Source organism: Tachyglossus aculeatus, chromosome 2 (assembly GCF_015852505.1).
Source record: "Tachyglossus aculeatus isolate mTacAcu1 chromosome 2, mTacAcu1.pri, whole genome shotgun sequence".
Classification (NCBI taxonomy): Eukaryota; Metazoa; Chordata; class Mammalia; order Monotremata; family Tachyglossidae; genus Tachyglossus; species Tachyglossus aculeatus.
In genome coordinates, this window is record NC_052067.1 from 132,815,361 (window position 1) to 132,841,054 (window position 25,694).

The 25,694-nt window shown below is 45.6% G+C and overlaps 1 protein-coding gene and 1 non-coding gene across 2 annotated transcripts in view; both read right to left on the bottom strand.

The window, feature by feature from the left end:
- CDC16 (cell division cycle 16) overlaps positions 1–25,694 on the bottom strand; it is a 93,837-nt gene that overhangs the window by 28,171 nt on the left and 39,972 nt on the right. Inside the window, exons 8-14 of the mRNA XM_038767800.1 lie at positions 25,142–25,275; positions 22,253–22,332; positions 18,952–19,001; positions 11,375–11,448; positions 6,356–6,481; positions 4,000–4,152; positions 1,307–1,370 (exon numbers count right to left, since the gene is read on the bottom strand). Of these exons, the coding sequence (XP_038623728.1) occupies positions 1,307–1,370; positions 4,000–4,152; positions 6,356–6,481; positions 11,375–11,448; positions 18,952–19,001; positions 22,253–22,332; positions 25,142–25,275 (681 nt within the window). The remainder of the gene's footprint in view (positions 1–1,306; positions 1,371–3,999; positions 4,153–6,355; positions 6,482–11,374; positions 11,449–18,951; positions 19,002–22,252; positions 22,333–25,141; positions 25,276–25,694) is intronic.
- LOC119924697 lies at positions 15,828–15,960 on the bottom strand. The gene has a single exon (XR_005449393.1). It is a non-coding gene; the product is annotated as a small nucleolar RNA SNORA13 (small nucleolar RNA).

Genomic DNA, 25,694 nt, shown 5'->3' on the forward strand with positions numbered 1-25,694 from the left:
TGTTCTAAGCTCTGGGGAGGATACAAGGTGATCAGGTTGCCCCATGTGGGACTCTCAATCTTAATCCACTTTTCCAGATGAGGCAACTGAGGCCCAGAGAAGTGAAGTGACTTGCCCAAAGTCGAACAGCTGACAAGTGGCGGAGCTGGAATTTGAACCCATAATAATAATAATAATAATGATGGCATCTATTAAGCTCTGTGTGCAAAGCACTGTTCTAAGCGCTGGGGAGGTTACAAGGTGATCAGGTTGTCCCACAGGGGGGCTCACAGTTTTAATCCCCTTTTCCAGATGAGGCAACTGAGGCCCAGAGAAGTGAAGTGACTTGCCCAAAGTCACCCAGCTGACAAGCGGCGGAGCTGGGATTTGAACCCACAACCTCTGACTCCCAAGCCCGGGCTCTTTCCACTGAGCCTCACTGCTTCTCTAAGAATAACAATAATGATGGGATTTATTAAGCGCTTACTATGTGCAAAGCACTGCTCTAAGCGCTGGGGAGGTTACAAGGTGATCAGGTTGTCCCACGGGGGGCTCACAGTCTTAATCCCCATTTTACAGATGAGGAAACTGAGGCCCAGAGAAGTGAAGTGACTTGCCCAAAGTCACCCAGCTGACAAGCGGCGGAGCCGGATTTGAACCCACGACCTCTGACTCCCAAGCCCGGGCTCTTTCCACTGAGCCTCACTGCTTCTCTAATAATAACAATAATGATGGGATTTATATGGGATTTATTAAGCGCTTACTATGTGCAAAGCACTGCTCTAAGCGCTGGGGAGGTTACAAGGTGATCAGGTTGTCCCACGGGGGGCTCACAGTCTTAATCCCCATTTTACAGATGAGGAAACTGAGGCCCAGAGAAGTGAAGTGACATGCCCAAAGTCACCCAGCTGACAAGCGGCGGAGCCGGATTTGAACCCACGACCTCTGACTCCCAAGCCCGGGCTCTCTGCACTGAGCCTCGCTGCTTCTCTAATAATAATAATAATGATGGGATTTATTAAGCACTTACTATGTACAAAGCACTGTTCTAAGCACTGGGGAGGTTACAAGGTGATCAGGTTGTCCCACGGGGGGCTCCCAGTCTTAATCCCCATTTTCCAGATGAGGAAACTGAGGCACAGAGACGTGAAGTGACTTGCCCAAAGTCACACAGCTGACAATTGGCGGGGCCGGGATTTGAACCCATGACCTCTGACTCCATTTCACTGAGCCCCGCTGTTTCTAAGGAAGCCCGTGCTTTTTAGGAAGCCCATGATCACGAAAAACATCCACAGCCCCACGAAGGATTCATTTCGCTTCAACATACCTCGTTTCCGATGGCTTTGATTTTCTCTAAAGCGTCAAGAAACCACTTTTCTGATGTTTTCCAGCTAAAAAAAAACACACAATAAAACAATAAATGATGAAAAGGGAGGGGGATAATAATAATAATGGCATTTGTTAAGCACTTACTATGTGCAAAGCACTGTTCTAAGCGCTGGGGGGATACAATGGGATCAAGTTGTCCCCCGTGGGGCTCGCAGTCTTCATCCCCATTTTACAGATGAGGTCACTGAGGCTCAGAGAAGTCAGGTGACTTGCCCAAGGTCACACAGCAGACCTGTGGCGGAGTCGGGATTCGAACCCATGACGTCTGACTCCAAAGCCCGGGCTCTATCCACTGAGCCACGCTGCTTCTCTCCCTCCTGGATGGCAGGAGGGAGAAAAGGAGGGAGAAGGGGGAGAAGGGGAACTGGGTTCCTGTGCTGATTCTAAATGTAATAATAATAATAATGATAGCATTTATTAAGCGCCTACTATGTGCAAAGCACTGTTCTAAGCGCTGGGGAGGTTACAAGATAATCAGGTTGTCCCACGGGGGGCTCACAGTCTTCATTCCCCTTTTACAGATGAGGGAACTGAGGCCCAGAGAGGTGAAGTGACTTGCCCGAAGTCACCCAGCTGACAAGTGGCGGAGCCGGGATTTGAACCCACAACCTCTGACTCCAAAGCCCGGGCTCTTTCCACTGAGCCACGCTGTACTAAGCGCTTGGGAGAGTGCAGTACAACAATAAACCGACACATTTCCTGCCCACAACGAGTTCGAGAGGGGAGGGATTTGGTAAGCGCTTAGTCCAGTGCTCTGCACACAGTGAGCGCTCAATAAATACGACTGAATGAAGGAATGAGTCACTTCCTCCACCGAGCCGTAGTTGGGAGGGGAGTGGCCCCACTCCAAGGAGAAGCAGTGCGGCCTAGCGGGTAGAGCACAGGCCTGGGGGTCCGAGGTCGTGGGTTCGAATCCCGGCTCCGCCACCTGTCCGCTGCGCGACCTTGGGCAAGTCACGCCACTGCTCTGTGCCTCAGTTACCTCATCTGGAAAATGGGGATTGAGACTGTGAGCCCCATGTGGGACAGGGACTGGGTCCGACTGGATTAGCTTGTTTCATTCATTCTTTCAATCGCGTTTATTGAGCGCCTACTGTGTGCAGAGCACTGTACTAAACGCTTGGGAAGTCCGAGTTGGCAACATATAGAGACGGTCCCTACCCAACAACGGGCTCACAGTCTAGAAGGGGGAGACAGACAACAAAACAAAACAAAACGAAACAAAACAAAACAAAACAAAACAAGTAGACCGGTTTCAATCCCAGCGCTTAGCACGGTGCCTGGCACAGAGTAAGCGCTTAACAAAGACCATTCAACAAACAAAAAAAACCACACATACGCGCACACACACACACACACACACACACACAATCAATCAATCGTATTTATTGAGCGCTTACTGTGTGCGAAGCACTGTACTAAGAGCTTGGGAAGTCCAAGTTGGCAACATATAGAGACAGTCCCTACCCAACAGTGGGCTCACAGTCTAGAAGAACAAAACCTATTAACAAAATAAAATAAATAGAATAGTAAATATGTACAAGTAAAACAGAGTAATAAATCTGTATAATAATAATAATGATGGCATTTTTTAGGCGCTTACTATGTGCAAAGCACTGTTCTAAGCGCTGGGGGGATACAATGGGATCAAGTTGTCCCACGTGGGGCTCACAGTCTTAATCCTCATTTTACAGATGAGGGAACTGAGGCTCAGAGAAGTGAAGTGACTCGCCCAAGGTCACACAGCAGACATGCGGTGGAGCCGGGATTCGAACCCGCACAACGTGACTCAGTGGAAAGAGCAGGGGCTTTGGGTTCAAATCCCGGCTGTGTGACCTTGGGCAAGTCACTTCACTTCTCTGGGCCTCAGTTCCCTCATCTGTAAAACGGGGATGAAGACTGTGAGCCCCACGTGGGACAACCTGATCACCTTGTATCCCTGCAGCGCTTAGAACAGTGCTTCGCACATAGTAAGCGCTTAATAAATGCCATTATTATTATTATTATTAATAATAATAAAAAAGGGTTCATTTTAAATTTAGAAACCAACAGCGGAGAGCTGCAGTTTTTGCCCTGCTGACCACAGCCCAGGGCCACTGGGGGAACGGGCCCTTGCGTCCACAGCAATTTGAAAGGCATTCGAAAGAGGCATTCGTATTTTCTGAGCGCTTCCCGTTGTGCAGAGCACTGTACTAAGCGCTTGGGAAGTCCACGTCGGCAACATCTAGAGGCGGTCCCTACCCCGCAACGGGCTCACAGTCTAGAAGGGGGAGACGGACAACGAAACGGAACATGGAGACGGGCGTCGAGATCGTCAGAACAGATAGAATTAAAGCTCTACGCACGTCATGAACAAAATAAATGGCAAATATGTACGAGTAAAATAAATAAGAGTAATAAATCTGTACACACAGGTGCTGCGGGGAGGGGAAGGAAAAAGGGGGCTCAGTCTGGGAAGGCCTCTTGGAGGAGGGGAGCTCGCAGGAGGGCTTGGAAGGGAGGAAGAGAGATGGCGTGGCGGATGGGCGGAGGGAGGGCATTCCGGGCCAGTGAGGGGGAAAACAAAATAAAAAATAAAAGAAAATAAAAGAATCGGGACGGACGGTCCATTTCTTTGCCTCACAGACTTACTCTCCATTCTGAAATGCAACCACTCCAACTTCATGCATGACAAAAGGGTCTTCGGGCGCTATGCTCAGCGCCTGGCTGAAAAACCGCTCGGCCAACTTCGAGTTATTGGTGAGGCCGTACTCCAGTCCGATGTACAGCATCGGCAAGTGGCAGCTATGGAAAAAAGGAAAAAGGTTAGGTCACCACGTTAGCAGCCTTTTAATCGGGCCGAAACGCTGCCATCGCCTTCTAACTCTCCCTGGAAACCCCGTGAATCCCGCGGGGACCCCCAAAACGCACAGTTTCCTTCTTCAGTCGTCAGCGATCTCAAGAACAAATGCCGTTCGAATGTCTACAACAAATCCGCTGCTTCTTTTCCAGGGATAGTCTTTTGGGGGCTTTCTAAGTAGGGGCAATCAGCAGCAGATCACGGGGCTTTGAAATCAATCAATCAATCAATCAATCAATCGTATTTATTGAGCGCTTACTGTGTGCAGAGCACTGGACTAAGCGCTTGGGAAGTCCAAGTTGGCAACATATAGAGATGGTCCCTACCCAACAGCGGGCTCACAGTCTAAAAGGGGGAGACAGAGAACAAAACCAAACATACTAATAAAAGAAAATGAATAGGTACGTACAAGTAAAATAAATAGAGTAATACATATGTACAAACATATATACAGGGTGAGAATACGTGATTTCCAACCATCTTTTCAGCCTGTAAAGCATTAATTTACCGATTTTTATACACGTGCGCCTACTAAAATTCTGCACCAGGTAAGATGATATAATGATAATAATAATTTTGCTATTTGTTAAGCCCTTACTCTGTGCCGAGCACCGTTCTAAGCGCTGGGGAGAATACAAGGTGATCAGGTTGTCCCATGTGGGGCTCACAATCTTAATCCCCATTTTCCAGATGAGGGAACTGAGGAACAGAGACGTGACTTGCCCAAAGTCACCAGCTGACAAGCGGCAGAGTCGGGATTTGAACCCATGACCTCTGACTCCAAAGCCCGGGCTCTTTCCACTGAGCCACGCTGCTTCCCCAGGATATGATATGCATATCGGCGTGCCTCAGTGGAAAGAGCCCGGGCTTTGGAGTCAGAGGTCATGGGTTCAAATCCAGGCTCTACCAACTGTCGGCTGGTGTGACCAGTGAGTTCACGGAGAAGCAGCGTGGCTCAGTGGAAAGAGCCCAGGCTTTGGAGTCAGAGGTCATGGGTTCAAATCCCGGCTCCGCCACTTGTCAGCTGTGTGACGTTGGGACAGTCACGTCACTTCTCTGCGCCTCAGTTACCTCATCTGTAAAATGGGGATTAAGACTGTGAGCCCCCTGTGGGACAACCTGATCACCCTGTAACCTCCCCAGCGCTTAGAACAGTGCTTGGCACATAGTAAGCGCTTAATAAATGCTCTCATTATTATATCCTGGGTAGGAATCTTTCACTGATTATCGTCACCATACTATCACAGCCGCTAATAATGCCCCGAAATAGTGCTCGGCTTCAGTTTCCCAGGTGATCAGGTTGTTCCACAGGGGGCTCACGATCTTAACCCCCATTTTGCAGATGAGGTCACTGAGGCCCAGAGAAGTGAAGTGATGGGGCCTCTCCATCCCCCCGTCTTACCTCCTTCCCTTCCCCACAGCACCTGTATACATGTATATATGTTTGTACATACTTATTACTCTATTTATTTCACTTGTACATATCTATTCTATTTATTTTATTTTGTTAATATGTTTGGTTTTGCTGTCTGTCTCCCCCTTCTAGACTGTGAGCCCACTGTTGGGTAGGGACTGTCTCTAGATGTTGCCAACTTGTACTTCCCAAGCGCTTAGTACAGTGCTCTGCACACAGTAAGTGCTCAATAAATACGATTGACTGATTGATTGATTAATTGATTGAAGTGCCTTGCCTAAAGTCACACGGCTGACAATTGGATTGGAGGGGCCGGAATTCGAACCCAGGCCCTCTGACTCCAAAGCCCGGGCTCTTTCCGCTGACCCACGCTGCTTCTCTCAGCGTGCCTCCAGTACGCCTTCGAAGCTGGGGAGAATCACCGTCTGGATGTGACGGAGGGAAGGGAGGGCGTTCCCGTCTCACGCCTCCCGTTTCCTTTCCCTTCAGGTCACAGCCATTCATTCATTCATTCATTCATTAATAATAATAATAATAATAATAATAATGGCATTTGTTAAGCCCTTACTATGTGCAAAGCACTGTTCTAAGCGCTGACCACTTCATTAAATCGTATTTATTGAGCTGGCCAAAAAGTATCTCTTCTCACCAGGCGCCAGGCCCCGGCGGATTACCCGGCCTGGGAATTCTTTGCCATTCCCGCGTGGAGCGGCCCGAGCATGCCGGCGACGTACCCTTTCATCAGCTGGGCGGCCGTGAAATAGGCCGCCATGGCCTGGTCGTGCTCGCTCTCCACGGCGAAGGAGTGTCCGTAGGCGATCCAGGCTGGTCCGTAGGTTCTCTCCAGGGTGGTGGCTTTGCTGGAACGAGAGTTTCCATTTAATTCGCCACCCGGCCTCTGGAATTCATTGTACGGAGAAACGCGGATCCGGACCGGCCAGCCTCTGGAATTCATTGTATGTAGAAACGCGGATCCGGACCGGCCGGCCTCTCTATCCGATCCCTCTGTGACCACTGTGCCGAGATCTACTCCATTCATTAATTTGCTCTTTCAATCGTATTTATTGAGCGCTTACTGTGCGCAGAGCACCCAACTGAGCGCTTGGGAGAGCACAATACAACAATAAACAGATACAGTCCCTGTCCGTAACGAGCTCGCAATCTCTCCCCCTCCTGATCCCCCCCGCCTTGCCTCCTTCCCCTCCCCACAGCACCTGTATATATGTTTGGACAGATTTATTACTCTATTTGTACATATTTATCCTATTTATTTTATTTTGTTAATATGTTTTGTTTGGTTCTCTGTCTCCCCGTTCCAGACTGTGAGCCCGCTGTTGGGTAGGGGCCGTCTCTATATGTAGCCGACTTGGACTTCCCAAGTGCTTAGTACAGTGCTCTGCACACAGTAAGCACTCAATAAATACGATTAAATGAATGAATAAATGATTGAATGAATGTATATGTTTGCACGTATTTGTTGCTCTATTTATTTGTACATATTTATTCTATTTATTTTATTTTGTTAACGTTTTGTTTTGTTCTCTGTCTCCCCCCTTCTAGACTGTGAGCCCGCTGTCGGGTAGGGACCGTCTCTATATGTTGCCGACTTGGACCTCCCAAGCGCTTAGTACAGTGCTCTGCACACAGTAAGCACTCAATAAATACGATTGAATGAATGAATGTATATATGCTTGTACATATTTATTCTATTTAATTTATTTTGTTAATATGTTTTGTTTTGTTGTCTGTCTTCCCCTTCTAGACTGTGAGCCCGCTGTTGGGTAGGGACCGTCTCTAGATGTTGCCAACTTGTACTTCCCAAGCACTTAGTCCAGTGCTCTGCACACAGTAAGCACTCAATAAATACAACTGAATGAATGAATATGTTTGCACGTATTTATTACTCTATTTTATTTGTAGATATTTATTCTATTTATTTTATTTTGTTAATATGTTTTGTTTTGTTCTCTGTCTCCCCCTTCCAGACTGTGAGCCCACTGTTGGGTAGGGACCGTCTCTAGATGTTGCCAACTAGGACTTCCCAAGCGCTTAGTCCAGTGCTCTGCACACAGTAAACGCTCAATAAATACGACTGAATGAATGAATGAATGTATATATGTTTGTACGTATTTATGACTATTCATTTATTTTATTTGTACATATTTATTCTATTTATTTTATTTTGTTAATACGTTTTGTTCTGTTGTCTGTCTCCCCCTTCCAGACCGTGAGCCCGCTGATGGGCAGGGACCGTCTCTAGTTGTTGCCAACTTGGACTTCCCAAGCGCTTAGTAGAGTGCTCTGCACACAGTAAGTGCTCAATAAATATGATTGAATGAATGAATGCTCTACACACAGTAAGTGCTCAATAAATACGATTGAATGAATGAACGAATGTATATATGTACGTATTTATTACTCTATTTTTTATTTTATTTGTACATATTTATTCTATTTATTTTATTTTGTTAATATGGTTTGTTTTGTTGTCTGTCTCACCCTTCCAGACTGTGAGCCCGCTGTTGGGTAGGGACCGTCTCTAGATGCTGCCGACTTGGACTTCCCAAGTGGTTAGTCCAGTGCTCTGCACACAGTAAGCGCTCAATAAATACGATTGAATGAATGAATGAATGTATATATGTTTGTACGTATTTATCACTCTATTTTATTTGTACATATTTATTCTATTTCTTTTTATTTTGTTAATATGTTTTGTTTTGTTGTCTGTCTCCCCTTTCCAGACTGTGAGCCCGCTGTCGGGTAGGGACCGTCTCTATATGTTTCCAACTTGGACTTCCCAAGCGCTTAGTCCAGTGCTCTGCACACAGTAAGCGCTCAATAATACGACTGAATGAATGAATGAATGGAGGGGGAGACAGACATTAATCTACATAAAGAAATGACAGATCTACCCGTAAGTGCTGTGGGGATGGGAGGCGGGATGAATGAAGGGAGCAAGTCCGGGAGGGGCAGAAGGGAGTTGGAAAAGAGGTGGGGGGGGCTTAATCAATCGTTTTTATTGAGCGCTTACTGTGTGCAGAGCACTGTACTAAGCGCTTGGGAAGTCCAAGTTGGCAACATCTAGAGATGGTCCCTACCCGACAGCGGGCTCACGGTCTAGAAGGGGGAGACAGAGAACCAAACAAAACATATTAAAAAAATAAAATAAATAGAATAGATATGTACAAGTAAAATAGAGTAATAAATATGTACAAACATATATACATATATACAGGTGCTGTGGGGAAGGGAAGGAGGTAAGCCGGGAGGGATGGAGAGGGGGAAGAGAGGGAGAGGAAGGAGAGGGCTTAGTCAGGGAAGGCTTCCTGGAGGAGATGGGCAAGGGGATGGATTGCTGTTCACCCCACAGCACACGGGTAGAATCACAAATTAGAGGACTCATAATAATAATAATAACGGCATTTATTAAGTGCTTACTATGTGCAAAGCACTGTTCTAAGCGCTGGGGAGGTTACACGGTGATCAGGTTGGCCCATGGGGGGTGGGGGAGACACCGTGCTTACTATGTGCCGAGCACTGTACTAAGCACTGGGCGAAAGTTCAGAATAATAATAATAATAATAATGGTATTTGTTAAGCGCTTACTATGTGCAAAGCACTGTTCTAAGCGCTGAGGATGAATAAATTAGAGCCCCGCACGGATGGAAAGCCCAAGGTCTTCGTGAAACTCAGGAGCCCCGGGGGCAAAACCCAGTTGGGTCTAACCGCACTTGAAGAATCTGCTTTTCCTAAAGGTCTTGAAATTAGGGGTTATAAATGACTGATTTTAGTGTCTCCCCCTCTTGACTGTAAGCTCGTTAGGGGCAGGGAACGGGGCTGCTAATTCTGTTGCATTGTACCCTCCCGAGCGTTTAGTACAGCGCTCTGCACACAGTGATCTGGTTCACCCCACAGCGCACAGGTAGACTCACGAATTCGAGATGGACAAGACAGATTCTTTGTGAACCTCAGGGGCCCGGGACAAAGTCCAGTTGGGTTTCCCTCTGCTTTCCGGGAGATCTTTAAATTATCGATTATAACTTGTACTTCCCAAGCGCTTAGTACAGTGCTCTGCACATAGTAAGCGCTCAAAAAATACAACTGAATGAATGAATGAATGATTATAAATGATTTATTTTACTGTCAGTCTCCCCCTCTAGACTGTTAACTTGTTACAGGCAGGGAACGGGTCTGCTAATTCTGTTATATTGTAATAATAATAATAATAATAATATTAATAATAATGATGGCATTTATTAAGCACTTACTATGTGCAAAGCACTGTTCTAAGAGCTGGGGAGGTTACAAGGTGATCAGGTTGTCCCACGGGGGGCTCACAGTCTTAATCCCCATTTTACAGATGAGGGAACTGAAGCCCAGAGAAGTGAAGTGACTTGCCCTAAGTCACACAGATGACAATTGGTGCAGCTGGGATTTGAACCCATGACCTCTGACTCCAAGGCCCGGGCTCTTTCCACTGAGCCACGCTACACTGTACTCCCCTGAGCGCTTAGTACGGTGATCTGCACATAGCAATCACTCAATGAATACCATGACTTGATCCGCCGCCCAACAAATTCTTCTTAAATTCATTTAATCGTATTTATTGAGCACTTACTGTGTGCAGAGCACTGTACTAAGCGCTTGGGAAGTCCAAGTTGGCAACATATAGAGACAGTCCCTACCCAACAGCGGGCTCACAGTCTAGAAGGGGGGAGACAGACAACAAAACCAAACATACTAACAAAATAAAATAAATAGAATAGATATGTTCAAGTAAAATAGAGTGATAAATATGTACGCTGGGGTGGTTACAAGGTGATCAGGTTGTCCCACGGGGGGCTCACAGTCTTAATCTTTCTAGCCTGTGAGCCCACTGTTGGGTAGGGACCGTCTCTATACGTTGCCGACTTGTACTTCCCAAGCGCTTAGTACAGTGCTCTGCACACAGTAAGCGCTCAATAAACACGACTGATTGATTAATCCCCATTTTACAGACGAGGTAACAGTGGAACAGAGAAGTGAAGTGACTTGCCCACAGTCACATAGCTGACAATTGGCAGAGCCGGAATTTGAACCCCTGACCTCTAGCAACCCTTCCTAGAACTGAGTAATGATATGGATGAGCAATTCATCCATCCCATCATGTTTACTGAGCACTTACTGTGTGCAGAGCACTGGACTAAGCGCTTGAGCAACGGCTCCACAGCCACAAGAAATGCTTGTACTTCCCAGGCGCTTAGTGCAGTGCTCCGCACACAGTAAGCGCTCAATAAATACGACTGAATGAATGAATGAATGAATGTCTTAAGAAACGGTGCCTTCTGAATTATCGAGTCCAGGGAGAATAGCACCTGTATATATGTTTGTACGTATTTATTACTCTATTTATTTTACTTGTACATATCTACTCTATTTTATTTTGTTAATATGGTTTGTTTTGTTGTCTGTCTCCCCCTTCTAGCCTGTGAGCCCGCCGTTGGGTAGGGACCGTCTCTAGATGTTGCCAACTTGGACCTCCCAAGCGCTTAGTCCAGTGCTCTGCACGCAGTAAGCGCTCAATAAATACGACTGAATGATCATCATCATCATCAATTGTATTTATTGAGCGCTTACTATGTGCAGAGCACTGTACTAAGCGCTTGGGAAGTACAAATTGGCAACATATAGAGACAGTCCCTACCCAACAGTGGGCTTCCTGCCGGGCGCAATTGAGGAGTTCAGTAGGAGCAAGCAGGCAAACAGGCTCGCACCTGAGATACCGCCGGGCGTGTTCATTCTTGTGGCCGACCATGAGATAATAACAGCCGACTGCAAACCACGATACCTAAAATCAAAACAAGATAAAAGAATAAAATCCAGGCAAGGTAGAACAAAAGAATCCAAGCAATTATCCCAAGTGTACTCCGTGACTAAACACCACGCTGAGATTCCCCAGGTCAGATCCACTTCGAAAAGAGATTTTCCTGGAGCCTAGTTGAAGTTGGCTCCTTTGGAAACTGGGTTTACGTTTCGGGCTGCTCTGCCACTTGTCTGCTGTGTGACCTTTGTACAGATTTATTATTCCATTTATTTTACTTGTCCATATTGACTATTTTATTTATTTTGCTAACGATGTGCATCTAGCTTTACTTCTATTTATTCTGACTTGACACCTGTCCACATGTTTTGTTGTCTGTCTCCCCCTTCTAGACTGTGAGCCCGCCGTTGGGTAGGGACCGTCTCTAGATGTTGCCGACTTGAAGAGTGTTGTGAAGGTTGAACCAACAGGATGTAGCACCTGTATATATGTTTGTCCGTATTTATTACTCTATTTTATTGGTATGTATTTATTCTATTTTATTTTGTTAATACGTTTTGTTTTGTTGTCTGTCCCCCCCTCCTAGACTGTGAGCCCGCCGTTGGGTACGGACCGTCTCTAGATGTTGCCGACTTGAAGAGTTGAAGAGTGTTGTGAAGGTTGAACCAACAGGATGTAGCACCTGTATATATGTTTGTACGTATTTATTACTCTATTTTATTGGTATGTATTTATTCTATTTTATTTTGTTAATATGTTTTGTTTTGTTGTCTGTCCCCCCCTCCTAGACTGTGAGCCCACTGTTGGGTAGGGACTGTCTCTATAAGTTGCCAACTTGGACTTCCCAAGAGCTTAGTCCAGTGCTCTGCACACAGTTAGTGCTCAATAAATACGATTGAATGAATGAATTAACATAGTAAGTGCTCATCAAGGCCCATAAACCCCCCCAAAAAACCCCTTTCTTTCCTCCACGGAGAAGAAGAAGTGGGTTTCAGCTTCACTGGGAAGGGTGTAGATTAGATTTCTAGACTATGAACCCACTGTCAGGTAGGGACCGTCTCTATATGTTGCCAACCTGGACTTCCCAAGCGCTTAGTCCAGTGCTCTGCACACAGTAAGCACTCAATAAATACGATTGAATGAATGAATGAACATAGTAAGTGCTCAACAAGGACCATAAAACCCCCCCAAAAACCCCTTTCTTTCTTCCACGGAGAAGAAGTGGGTTTCAGCTCCCACTGGGAAGGGTGTAGATTAGATTTCTAGCCTGTGAACCCGCTGTCGGGTAGGGACCGTCTCTAGATGTTGCCAACTTGGACTTCCCAAGCGCTTAGTGCAGTGCTCTGCACACAGTAAGTGCTCAATAAATACGATTGAATGAATGAACATAGTAGGTGCTCAACAAGGACCATAAAAAACAAAAAAAAGACCCCTTTCTTTCCTCCACGGAGAAGAATCAATCAACCAATCAATCGACTGTATTTATCAAGAGCTTACTATGAGCAAGGCACTGCACTAAGCGCTGGGAAGAGTCCAATACAACAGAGTTAGTAGACATTTTAGACTGTGAGCCCACTGTCGGGTAGGGGCCGTCTCTAGATGTTGCCAACTTGGACTTCCCAAGCGCTTAGTACAGTGCTCTGCACACAGTAAGCGCTCCATAAATATGATTGACTGATTGATTTCCCGCCCACCACGATAGCGAGGGGTTCCTTTTGGATGCAGAGGTGGCTGAGCGATGGCTGGAGGGTCTGGAGAAGTAGGGGGACGAGGACGTGACCGTTTTTAAGGAAAATGATCCGGGCAGCAGAGTGAAATCTGGACCGGAGTGGGGAGAGACGGGAGATAGGGAAGTCGGCGGGGAGATGGATACGGTAATCGAGGCGGGAGAGGAGGAGTGCTTGGATTAACGTGGTAGCAGCTTGAATGCTGCTTTGTTAATATGGATTGTTTTGTTTTCTGTCTCCCCCTTCTAGACTGTGAGCCCACTGTTGGGTAGGGACCGTCTCTTTTATGTTGCCAACTTGGACTTTCCAAGCGCTTAGTACAGTGCTCTGCACACAGTAAGTGCTCAATAAATACGACTGATTGATTCAATGGAGGGGAAAGGGTGGATTTGAAGAGTGTTGTGAAGGTTGAACCAACAGAATGTAGCGCCTGTATATGTCTGTACGTATTTATTACTCTAGTTTATTGGTACGTATTTATTCTATTTTATTTTGTTAATATGTTTGGTTTTGTTGTCTGTCTCCCCCTCCTAGACTGTGAGCCGGCTGTTGGGTAGGGACCGTCTCTCTATGTTGACAACTTGGACTTCCCAAGTGCTCAGTGCAGTGCTCTGCACACAGTAAGCGCTCAACAAATCTTGTACTTCCCAAGCGTTTAGTCCAGTGCTCTGCACACAGTAAGCGCTCAATAAATACGATTGAATGAATGAACAAAGTGTGACCCTGGGCAAGTTACATCACCTCTCTGGGCTTCAGTTTCTTCATCTACAAAATGGGGATTAAATTCATTCAATCATATTTATTGAGCGCTTACTGTGTGCAGGGCACTGTACTAAGTATTTAGCACTGTACTTATAATAATAATAATATTTATTACTAATCAATCAATCGAATTTATTGAGCGCTGTGTGCAGAGCACTGTACTAAGCGCTTGGGAAGTCCAAGTTGGCAACATCTAGAGACAGTCCCTACCCAACAGTGGGCTCACAGTCTAGAAGGGGGAGACAGACAACAAAACCAAACATACTAACAAAATAAAATAAATAGAATAGAAATAGAATCTTCATCATCTTTAGTTCATTCATTCATTCATTCAATTGTATTTATTGAGTGCTTACTGTGTGCAGAGCACTGTACTAAGCGCTTGGGAAGTCCAAGTTGGCAACATCTAGAGACGGTCCCTACCCAACAGCGGGCGCACTGTCTAGAAGGGGGAGACTGATAACAAAACATATTAACAAAATAAAATAAATAAAATATGTACAAATAAAATAGAGTAATAAATACGTACAAACATATATACATTCATTCATTCATTCAATTGTATCTATTGAGCGCTTACTGTGTGCAGAGCACTGGACTAAGCGCTTGGGAAGTCCAAGCTGGCAACATCTAGAGACGGTTCCTACCTAACAGCTGGCTCACAGTCTAGAAGGGGGAGACACACAACAAAATAAAACATATTAACAAAATAGAATAAATATGTACAAATCAAATAGAGTAATAAATATGCACAAGCATACATACATATATCAATCAATCGTATTTATTGAGCGCTTACTGTGTGCAGAGCACCGTACTAAGCGCTTGGGAAGTACAAGTTGGCAACATCTAGAGACGGTCCCTAACAGCGGGCTCACAGTCTAGAAGGGGGAGACAGACAACAAAACAAAACATATTAACAAAATAAAATAAATAGAATAGAAATAGAATCTTTATCGTCTTTAGTTCATTCATTCATTCAATTGTATTTATTGAGCGCTTACTGTGTGCAGAGCACTGTACTAAGCGCTTGGGAAGTCCAAGTTGGCAACATCTAGAGACGGGCCCTACCCAACGGCGGGCTCACAGTCTAGAAGGGGGAGACGGATAACAAAACAAAACATATTAACAAAATAAATAGAATAAATATGTACAAACAGAGTAATAAATACATACAAACATATACATTCATTCATTCATTCAATTGTATTTATTGAGCGCTTACTGTGTGCAGAGCACTGGACTAAGCGCTTGGGAAGTCCAAGCTGGCAACATATAGAGACGGTCCCTACCCAACAGTGGGCTCACAGTCTAAGAGGGGGAGACAGAGAACAAAATAAAACATATTAACAAAATAAAACAGAATAAATATGTACAAATCAAAGAGTAATAAATATGTACAAACATATATACATTCATTCATTCATTCAATGGTATTTATTGAGCGCTTACTGTGTGCAGAGCACTGGACTAAGCGCTTGGGAAGTCCAAGTTGGCAACATCTAGAGACGGTCCCTAACAGCGGGCTCACAGTCTAGAAGGGGGAGACAGACAACAAAACGTATAAACCAAATAAAATAAACAGAATAAATATGTACAAGGGAAATAAATATTTGAGAGGCAGCGTGGCTTAGTGGCAAGAGCCCAGTCTAATCCCGACTCCTCTACTCGTCTGCTGTGTGACCTTGGGCAAGCCGCTTCACTTCTCTGGGCCTCAGTGACCTCATCTGTAAAATGGGGAGGAAGACCGTGAGCCCCACGGTCTCGCCGCCGCTGCCCAAGGCAGGCGAATCGACTTGGACGCTTCGGCTTAGACCTTTCCATTACGGGGAACCCTAGGGAGAGAATGGCTCTCAGTGGCATGGCTCAAAAATTTCATCGGGGTAAGCGAACTCTCCTGCGGCGATAAAGGGTTCGCGGTGTCCCTCCAAGCAGCGGAAGAAGAGAGGAAGGGGCTCCTCAAATCCAACATGCTGCTAGAGCACATCATTTATGCCTCTTTTGACACCCATGTCATCACCGGAACACATGAATGGGCAACACAAAGGCAAGCTGAATACCATAAAAACAAACAAAAAAAATGAACTGGTCCGCACTCCCTGGCAAAAGTGTTTGGGATTACTAATCGGGGTATTCAGAATAATAATGATAATAATGATGATTCATTCAATCATTCCTTCAATCGTATTTATTGAGCGCTTACTGTGTGCAGAGCACTGGACTAAGCGCTTGGGAAGCCCAAGTTGGCAACATCTAGAGACGGTCCCTACCCAACGGCGGGCTCACAGTCTAGAAGGGGGAGACGGACAACAAAATAAAACATGTTAACAAAATAAAATAGAATAAATATGTACAAATAAAATAGAGTCGTAAATACGTACAAACATTCATTCAACTGTATTTATTGAGCGCTTACTGTGTGCAGAGCACTGGACTAAGCGCTTGGGAAGTCCAAGATGGCAACATCTAGAGACGGTCCCTGCCCAACGGCGGGCTCACAGTCTAGAAGGGGGAGACAGACAACAAAATAAAACATATTAACAAAATAAAATAGAATAAATACGCACAAATAGAATAGAGCCATAAATACGTACAAACATATATACGTTCATTCATTGATTCAACTGTATTTATTGAGCGCTTACTGTGTGCAGAGCACTGGACTAAGCGCTTGGGAAGTCCAAGTTGGCAACGTATAGAGACGGTCCCTACCCAACAGTGGGCTCACAGTCTAGAAGGGGGAGACAGACAACAAAACCAAACATACTAACAAAATAAAATAGAATAGATAGGTACAAGTAAAATAAATAAATAAATAGAGTAATAAATACGTGCAAACATATATACATATATGCAGCTGCTATTCTCCCTGGACTCGATAATTCAGAAGGCACCGTTTCTTAGGACATTCATTCGTTCATTCAATCCTATTTATTGAGCGCTTACTGTTTGCAGAGATGGGATTTATTAAGCGCTTACTCTGTGCAAAGCACTGTTCTAAGCGCTGGGGAGGTTACAAGGTGATGAAGTTGTCCCACGGGGGGCTCACAGTCTTCATCCCCATTTTCCAGATGAGGGAACTGAGGCCCAGAGAAGCGACTATATGTTGCCAACTTGGACTTCCCAAGCGCTTAGTACAGTGCTCTGCACACAGTGAGCACTCAATAAATACAACTGAATGAATGAATGAATCAAAAGTGACTTGCCCAAAGTCACACAGCTGACAATTGGCAGGGACGGGATTTGAACCCCTGACCTCTGACTCCAAAGCCGAGGCTCTTTCTAGTGAGTCACGCTGCTTCAGAAGGGAGAAAAGGAGCGTGGTTCAGTGGAAAGAGCCCGGGCTTTGAAGTCAGAAATCATGGGTTCAAATCCCGGCTCCGCCAACTGTCAGCTGTGTGACTTTGGGCAAGTCACTTCACTTCTCTGGGCCTCAGTTCCCTCATCTGTCAAATGTGGATGAAGACTGTGAGCCCCCCGTGGGGCAACCTGATCACCTTGTAACCTCCCCAGCGCTTAGAACAGTGCTTTGCACGTAGTAAGCGCTTAATAAATGCCATCATTATTACTATTATTATTAAATATAAAACTGAGTCTCTAGATTTCCTGAGTCATTTCCCACCTCCTCCAGGAGGCCTTCCCAGACTGAGCCCCCTCCTTCCTCTCCCCCTCGTCCCCCTCTCCATCCCCCCCGTCTTACCTCCTTCCCTTCCCCACAGCACCTGTATATATGTATATATGTTTGTACGGATTTATTACTCTATTTTACTTGTACATATTCTATTTATTTATTTTATTTTGTTAATATGTTTTGTTTTGTTCTCTGACTCCCCCTTCTAGACTGTGAACCCACAGTTGGGTAGGGACCGTCCCTAGATGTTGCTGACTTGGACCTCCCAAGCGCTTAGTACAGTGCTCTGCACACAGTGAGCGCTCAATAAATATGATTGAATGAATGAATGAATGAATTTCCTCTAGATTTCCCGAGTCCGAGGGGAGAACTCTGTAGGCCTGAAAAAGTCACCTCAAACTCTGACCTTTCTACTGGGCTGTCGAGCCGATATCTCAAACTTAGCACGTCCCAAACAGAAACCCTCATCTCCCCTCCCAAACCCAGTCTTCCACCTGATTTCCCCGTTGCTATTGGGTAGGGACCATATGTTACCAACCTGTCCTTCCCAAGCGCTTAGCACAGTGCTCTGCACACAGTAAGCGCTCAATAAATACGACTGAATGAATGAATGAATGCTATAGCTAACGCTACCATCCTCCCTGACTTACAAGCCCAAAATACCACAGCGTTGCCCCCGAACTCACAGTCTAGAAGTGACATGAGATAATCACATCAGATAAGGTCCCTGTCTCACACGGGCCTCACATTTATTGATTGGGCTTCCAAAGCGCTTAGTACAGTGCTCTGCACATAGTAAGCGCTCAATAAATACGATTGATGATGATTGAAAAGGCCTCACTGGGGAAAATCCTGGGCTCTGGAAGAATCCGGACCGATACTGGTTCACATTTTCAGAACCAGTTCCACATGCGAGCCCGCTGTTGGGTAGGGACCGTCTCTATATGTTGCCGACTTGGACTTCCCAAGCGCTTAGTACAGTGCTCCGCACACAGTAAGCGCTCAATAAATACGATTGAATGAATGAATGAATGAAAGGGCTTCACGCTGACTGACTGGGAAGGCAGTCTGAGCCCATGCCTCTGACTTTTAGACTGTGAGCCCACTGTTGGGTAGGGACTGTCTCTATATGTTGCCAACTTGTACTTCCCAAGCGCTTAGTACAGTGCTCTGCACATAGTAAGCGCTCAATAAATACGATTGATGATGATGATGATGACTCCAAACCCCGTGCTCCTTCCACTGAGCCACGCCGCTTCTCTGATTTTTCAAATTTCTGAATTGTCACCCTCCCATGTGCAAGTACGCAACGCAGTGAGAATAAATGAACTGCAATTACGCAACGCGGTGAGAATAAATGAATTCCACGTGTGAAAACACAAGAAAAAAAATAAGCGCGGTATCACTTACGGGATTACTAGGGTACAAGTCCACTAGTTTATGAGAGAGATAGAAAAGCTCTGTGGAGAGAAAACAGACGGCTATTACGCATCAACATTTTAGGTCGCGCTATCCAAATGACTAGAAATACATTTCACGATAAACTGTGCTTTTAAAGAGATGCAATATAGTAATACTTTTCTAATAAAGAAGACGCCCCAACTTTGGCCTGGTGTTATGAAGAGTTTTCTGTATTTTTCCGTTTATCACTCCAACTTAAAAAGGTCTACGGGTTAGAGTGGTATGTTTCAGAAAACAACAATGGGCAAGATGCCCGTCCTTTTATTGCAAACTGCTTCTGTTAAAATACATTCAAGAATAAATATGTGCTTAGCACGCTATTTTGCATACAGTGATAATGATGGTATTTGGGAAGCGCTTACTATGTGCTAAGCACTGTTCTGATACCAAGTAATCAGGTTGTCCCACGTGGGGCACACAGTCTTCATCCCCATTTGACAGATGAGGGAACTGAGGCCCAGAGAAGTGAAGTGACTTGCCCAACGTCACGCGGCTGACAAGTGGCGGAGGTGGGATTAGAACCCATGACCTCTGACTCCCAAGCCCAGGCTCTTTCCACTGAGCGACGCTGCTTCACAAGCGCTCAATAAATACGAGTGAATGAATAAATACCATTGATGGCTTTTAGCTTCCTTGGGTAACACTCACCTTCAGAAGTACAGGGTATTAATAATACTACTAATAATAATGGCATTTATTAAGTGCTTACTATGTGCAAAGCACTGCTCTAAGCACTGGAGAGGTTACAAAGTGTTGCCCCACGGGGGGCTCACAGTCTTCATCCCCATTTTACAGGTGAGGTAACTGAGGCACAGAGAAGTGAAGTGACTTGTCCAAAGTCACCCAGCTGACAATCAATCAATCAATCGTATTTATTGAGTGCTTACTGTGTGCAGAGCACTGGACTAAGCGCTTGGGAAGTACAAGTTGGCAACATATAGAGACGGTCCCTACCCAACAGCGGGCTCACAGTCTAAAAGGGGGAGACAGAGAACAAAACCAAACATACTAACAAAATAAAATAAATAGAATAGATATGTACAAGTAAAATAGAGTAATAAATATGTACCAACATATATACAGGTGCTGTGGGGAAGGGAAGGAGGTAAGATGGGGGGGATGGAGAGGGGGACGAGGAGGAGAGGAAGGAAGGGGCTCAGTCTGGGAAGGCCTCCTGGAGGAGGTGAGCTCTCAATAGGGCCTTGAAGGGAGGAAGAGAGCGAGTTTGGCGGATGGGCAGAGGGAGGGCATTCCAGGCCTGGGAGATGACGTGGGCCGGGGGTCGATGGCGGGACAGGCGAGAACGAGGTACGGGGAGGAGATCAGCGGCGGAGGAGCGGAGGGTGCGGGCTGGGCTGCAGAAGGACAGAAGGGAGGGGAGGTAGGAGGGGGCCAGGGGATGGATGGACAGCCTGGAAGCCCAGGGTGAGGAGTTTCTGCCTGATAATTGGCAGAATAGAATAGATATGTACATGTAAAATAAATAAATAAATAGAGTGGAAAGAGCCCGGGCTTTGGAGTCAGAGGTCATGGGTTCAAATCCCAGCTCCCCCATTTGTCAGCGGGGCGACTTTGGGCAACTCACTTCACTTCTCTGGGCCTCAGTTCCCTCATCCGAAAAATGGGGATGAAGACCGTGAGCCCCTCGTGGGACAACCTGCTCACCTTGTAACCTCCCCAGCGCTTAGAACAGTGCTTTGCACATAGTAAGCACTTACTAAATGCCATCATTATTTTTATTATTCTCTGTGCCTAAGTTATCTGCAAAATGGGGATGAAGACTGTGAGCCCCGCGTGGGACAACCTGCTCACCTTGTAACCTCCCCAGCGCTTAGAACAGTGCTTTGCACATAGTAAGCACTTACTAAATGCCATCATTATTTTTATTATTCTCTGTGCCTAAGTTGTTTGCAAAACGGGGATGAAGACTGTGAGCCCCCCGTGGGACAACCTGCTCACCTTGTAACCTCCCCAGCGCTTAGAACGGTGCTTTGCACATAGTAAGCGCTTAATAAATGCCATTATTATTATGATGCTGATGATGACGCTAAAAGAGCACACTTAGCACAATCAATCCATGGTATTTACTGAGTGCTTACGGTGCGCACAGCACTGTACTAAGCGCTTGCCGAGTAGAATTAGTCAACTGGACCTCATCATCATCATCATCAATCGTATTTATTGAGCACTTACTGTGTGCAGAGCACTGTACTAAGCGCTTGGGAAGTAGAAGTTGGCAACATATAGAGACAGTCCCTACCCAACAGTGGGCTCACAGTCTAAAAGGAGACTGGTTCATGAGAACCATTTCAGAGAGTGCTACTTAATACACACCCATTCTTCATGACCTCTGCCTCAAACCCAGTCCGCACCCTTTTGGGCTACTGAGTCGCTAAATAGACCAGATTGGACGTTCCCTGGCTTCACCCTGCCTGATCACCCCAAATTGGGCGACAACGCACAATTATTCAGGATTTGTAATACTAATAATAACGGTGATCACCCCAAGTTGGGCACAATTATTCAGGATTTGTAATAATAATAATGATGATGGTGCTTGTTAAGAGAAGCAGCGTGGCTCAGTGGAAAGAGCCCGGGCTTTGGAGTCAGAGGTCATGGGTTCAAATCCCAGCTCCACCAACTGTCAGCCGTGTGACTTTGGGCAAGGCACTTAACTTCTCTGTGACCCAGTTCCCTCATCTGTAAAATGGGGATTAAGACTGTGAGCCCCCCGTGGGACAACCTGATTACCTTGTTACCTCCCCAGCGCTTAGAACAGTGCTTTGCACATAGTAAGAGCTTAATAAATGCCATCATTATTCCTGTATATATGTTTGTACATATTTATTACTCTATTTATTTTACTTGTACCTACCTTTTCTATTTATTTTATTTTGTTAGTATGTTTGGTTTTGTTCTCTGTCTCCCCCTTTTAGACTGTGAGCCCACTGTTGGGTAGGGACTGTCTCTATATGTTGCCAACTTGGACTTCCCAAGCACTTAGTACAGTGCTCTGCACATAGTAAGCACTCAATAAATACGATTGATTGATTGATTGATTGTTAAGCGCTTACTACGTGCAAAGCACTGTTCTAAGAGCCGGACCAGAGGCCAGAGAGTCACAGACCGGTTTTAAACGGAGCACAAGACCTCGGGTTCCTAGCGCCTCGTGTTTAAAGACGGTTTGCGGAAGACTCTGTCGTCTGCCTTGCTCTTTGATCGGGACTTTGTTGAAAAACAGCAATCTCACCGTTGGCTTTGTTCAATTCCACGAGCGTCCCTATGTGAACAGGTAAACAGCTGGCATGGAAAGGGTCTTTTTCCATTACTCTGAAAAGTCAAAATAATCTACATTATTTGGGGCACCGAGCTTTATTTCTATTTATTCTGACGACACCGGAACACAACCATCCCATTCACTGATAAACGGCCTATTAGCATTACATTTCCAGGCACAACGAGGTGGCATTTCTTTCTCTTTGCAATTAATCCTGAAAGATGAACTTATTTAGCTGTTCGTCACATTAGCCGGAGGAGGGAATGAGAGAATGAATGTTTCATGGATGAACCAACTCATCCGTGAATGCGTAAAAATGAAAAACGGCAAATTACCGCACGTTTACGATACCGTGGACGGAGGAGGGACGGATGAAGCAACTCATCCATGAATGCGTAAAAATGAAAAACGGCACATTATCGCGCGTTTACGATACCATCGGTAGGCCTGCAGAATGAACCAGCCTGAAAATACGTGTCATGCTTTTTAGAATCCATTCCTTCGTTCAGTGGGATTTATTGAGCGCTTACTGTGTGCAGAGCACTGTGCTAAGCCCTTGGGAAGGCCAAGTTGGCAACATATGGAGACGGCCCCTACCCGACAGCGGGCTCACGGTCTAGTAAGCGCTCAATAAATACGATTGATTGACTGATTGATAGAAGGGGGAGACGGACGACAAAACAAAGCACGTGGACGGGTGTCAAGTCGTCAGAATAAATAGAAGTAAAGCTAGATGCACATCATTAACAAGATAAATAGAATAGTAAATATGGACAAGTAAAATAGAGTAATAAATCAGTACAAACATATATACAGGTGCATTCATTCGTTCATTAATTCGTTCAGTGGGATTTATTGAGCGCTTACTGTGTGCAGAGCACCGTACTAAGCGCTTGGGAAGTCCAAGTTGGCAACATATGGAGACGGCCCCTACCCGACAGCGGGCTCACGGTCTAGAAGGGGGAGACGGATGACAAAACAAAGCATGTGGACGGGTGTCAAGTCATCAGAATGAATAGAAATAAAGCTAGATGCACAGCATTAACAAGATAAATAGAATAGTAAATACGGACAAGTAAAATAGAGTAATAAATCTGTACAAACATATATACAGGTGCATTCATTCGTTCAATTAATTCATTCAGATTTATTGAGCGCTTCTAGACTGTGAGCCCACTGTTGGGTAGGGACCGTCTCTATATGTTGCCAACTTGGACTTCCCAAGCGCTTAGTACAGTGCTCTGCACACAGTAAACGCTCAATAAATACGATTGATTGATTGATTGATTGACTGAGTGCTTCTAGACTGTGAGCCCACTGTTGGGTGGGGACCGTCTCTATATGTTGCCAACTTGGACTTCCCAAGTGCTTAGTACAGTGCTCTGTGCACAGCAAGCGCTCAATAAATACGGTTGATTGATTGATTGATTGATTGAGCACTTCTAGACTGTGAGCCCAGTGTTGGGTAGGGACCGTCTCTATATGTTGCCAACTTGGACTTCCCAAGCGCTTAGTACAGTGCTCTGCACACAGTAAGCGCTCAATAAATGCGATTGAATGAATGAATGAATGCAGAGCACCGCACTAAGCGCTTGGGAAGTACAAGTCGGCAACAGATAGAGACGGTCCCTACCCAGCCGTGTGACTTTGGGCAAGTCGTCTAGCTTCTCCGTGCCTCAGTTCCCTCATCTGGAAAATGGGGATGATTAAGACTGTGAGCCCCGTGTGGGACAACCGGATTACCTTGCATCTCCCTCAATGCTTAGAACAGTGCTTGGCACATAGCAATCAATCAATCAATCGTATTTACTGAGCGCTTACTGTGTGCAGAGCACTGTACTAAGCGCTTGGGAAGTACAAGCCGGCAACACATAGAGATGGTCCCTACCCCACAGCGGGATCACAGTCAAGAAGGGGGAGACAGAGAACAAAACCAAACATACTAACAAAATAAAATAAGTAGAATAGATATGTACAAGTAAGATAAATAGAGTAATAAATATGTACAAACATATATACAGGTGCTGTGGGGAAGGGAAGGAGGTAAGATGGGGGGGATGGAGAGGGGCACGAGGGGGAGAGGAAGGAAGGGGCTCAGTCTTCACAAGTGCTTCACAAATACCAAGATTATTTTATTATTATAATGAGCCCGCTGTTGCGCAGGGACCGTCGCTCTCTGCTGCCAAATTGTACTTCCCAAGCGCTCAGTCCAGTGCTCCGCACACAGTAAGCGCTCAATAAATACGATGGTAAGTGCATTGTCTGTCAAATGTGCCTGGGATTCTACTCAAAGTGCAGGGGGAAATCAAAGAAAATCAGGTCAGACACAGTCCCTGATCCACCTGGGGCTCACAGGTTGAGGGGGAGGAAAAGGAAGGCATGGAGGAGTTAAGTGACTTGCCCGGGGTCATATGGCAGACGAGAAGCAGGATGGGGATCAATCAATCAATCAATCGTATTTATTGAGCACTGACTGTGTGCAGAGCACTGTACTGAGCGCTTGGGAAGTACAAGTCGGCAACACATAGAGACGGTCCCTACCCAACAGCGGGCTCACAGTCTAGAAGGGGGAGACAGACAACAAAACCAAACATACTAACAAAATAAATAGGATATGTACACGTAAGATAGATAGAGTAATAAATATGTACAAGCATATATACATATATACAGGTGCTGTGGGGAAGGGAAGGAGGTAAGATGGGGGGGGATGGAGAGGGGGACGAGGGGGATTGATTGATTCCTAGACCTGTGCTTTTCCCACTAAGCCAGAAGACGTGCGGGATCTCCGGCAGATCGCTCCTGCGCGCTTTCCACGTACAGGCGCCGCGGCCGAACGTCAAAACGCTCCCGCCTACTTACACGGAGGTGAGCTTGTAGCACATTTTGAAGTCACAGTTATAATAATGCCTTTCCGCTAAAGACACCACCACGTCCAGGTTGCCCTGCAGGCCGTCCACGGATTCCGGGATGAGCGTTTCACTGGGCTTGTTATACTGAAACACAGGAAGACATTTAAATTCGCCTTAAAACGCGAGGGGAAAAAAGGGGGTGCGCTTTTGTAAATGAAGAGGCAATCCCCAAAGTATCCACCCTGGGTTTTATGAATGTTAATGGGGAGGCACGTCTCTTGAAACTCTTTATTATATATACTCTCCCACCGCATTCTGATTTCATTCTTTCATTCAACTGTATTTACTGCGTGCAGAGCACTGTACTAAGCGCTTGGGAAGTCCAAGTTGGCACCATCAAGAGACGGTCCCTACCCAACAGCGGGCTCCCAGTCTAGAAGGGGGAGACGGACAACAAAACAAAACATATTAACCAAATAAAATAAACAGAATGAATATATACAAATAAAATAGAGTAATGAATACGTACAAACATATATACATTCATTCATTCAATTGTATTT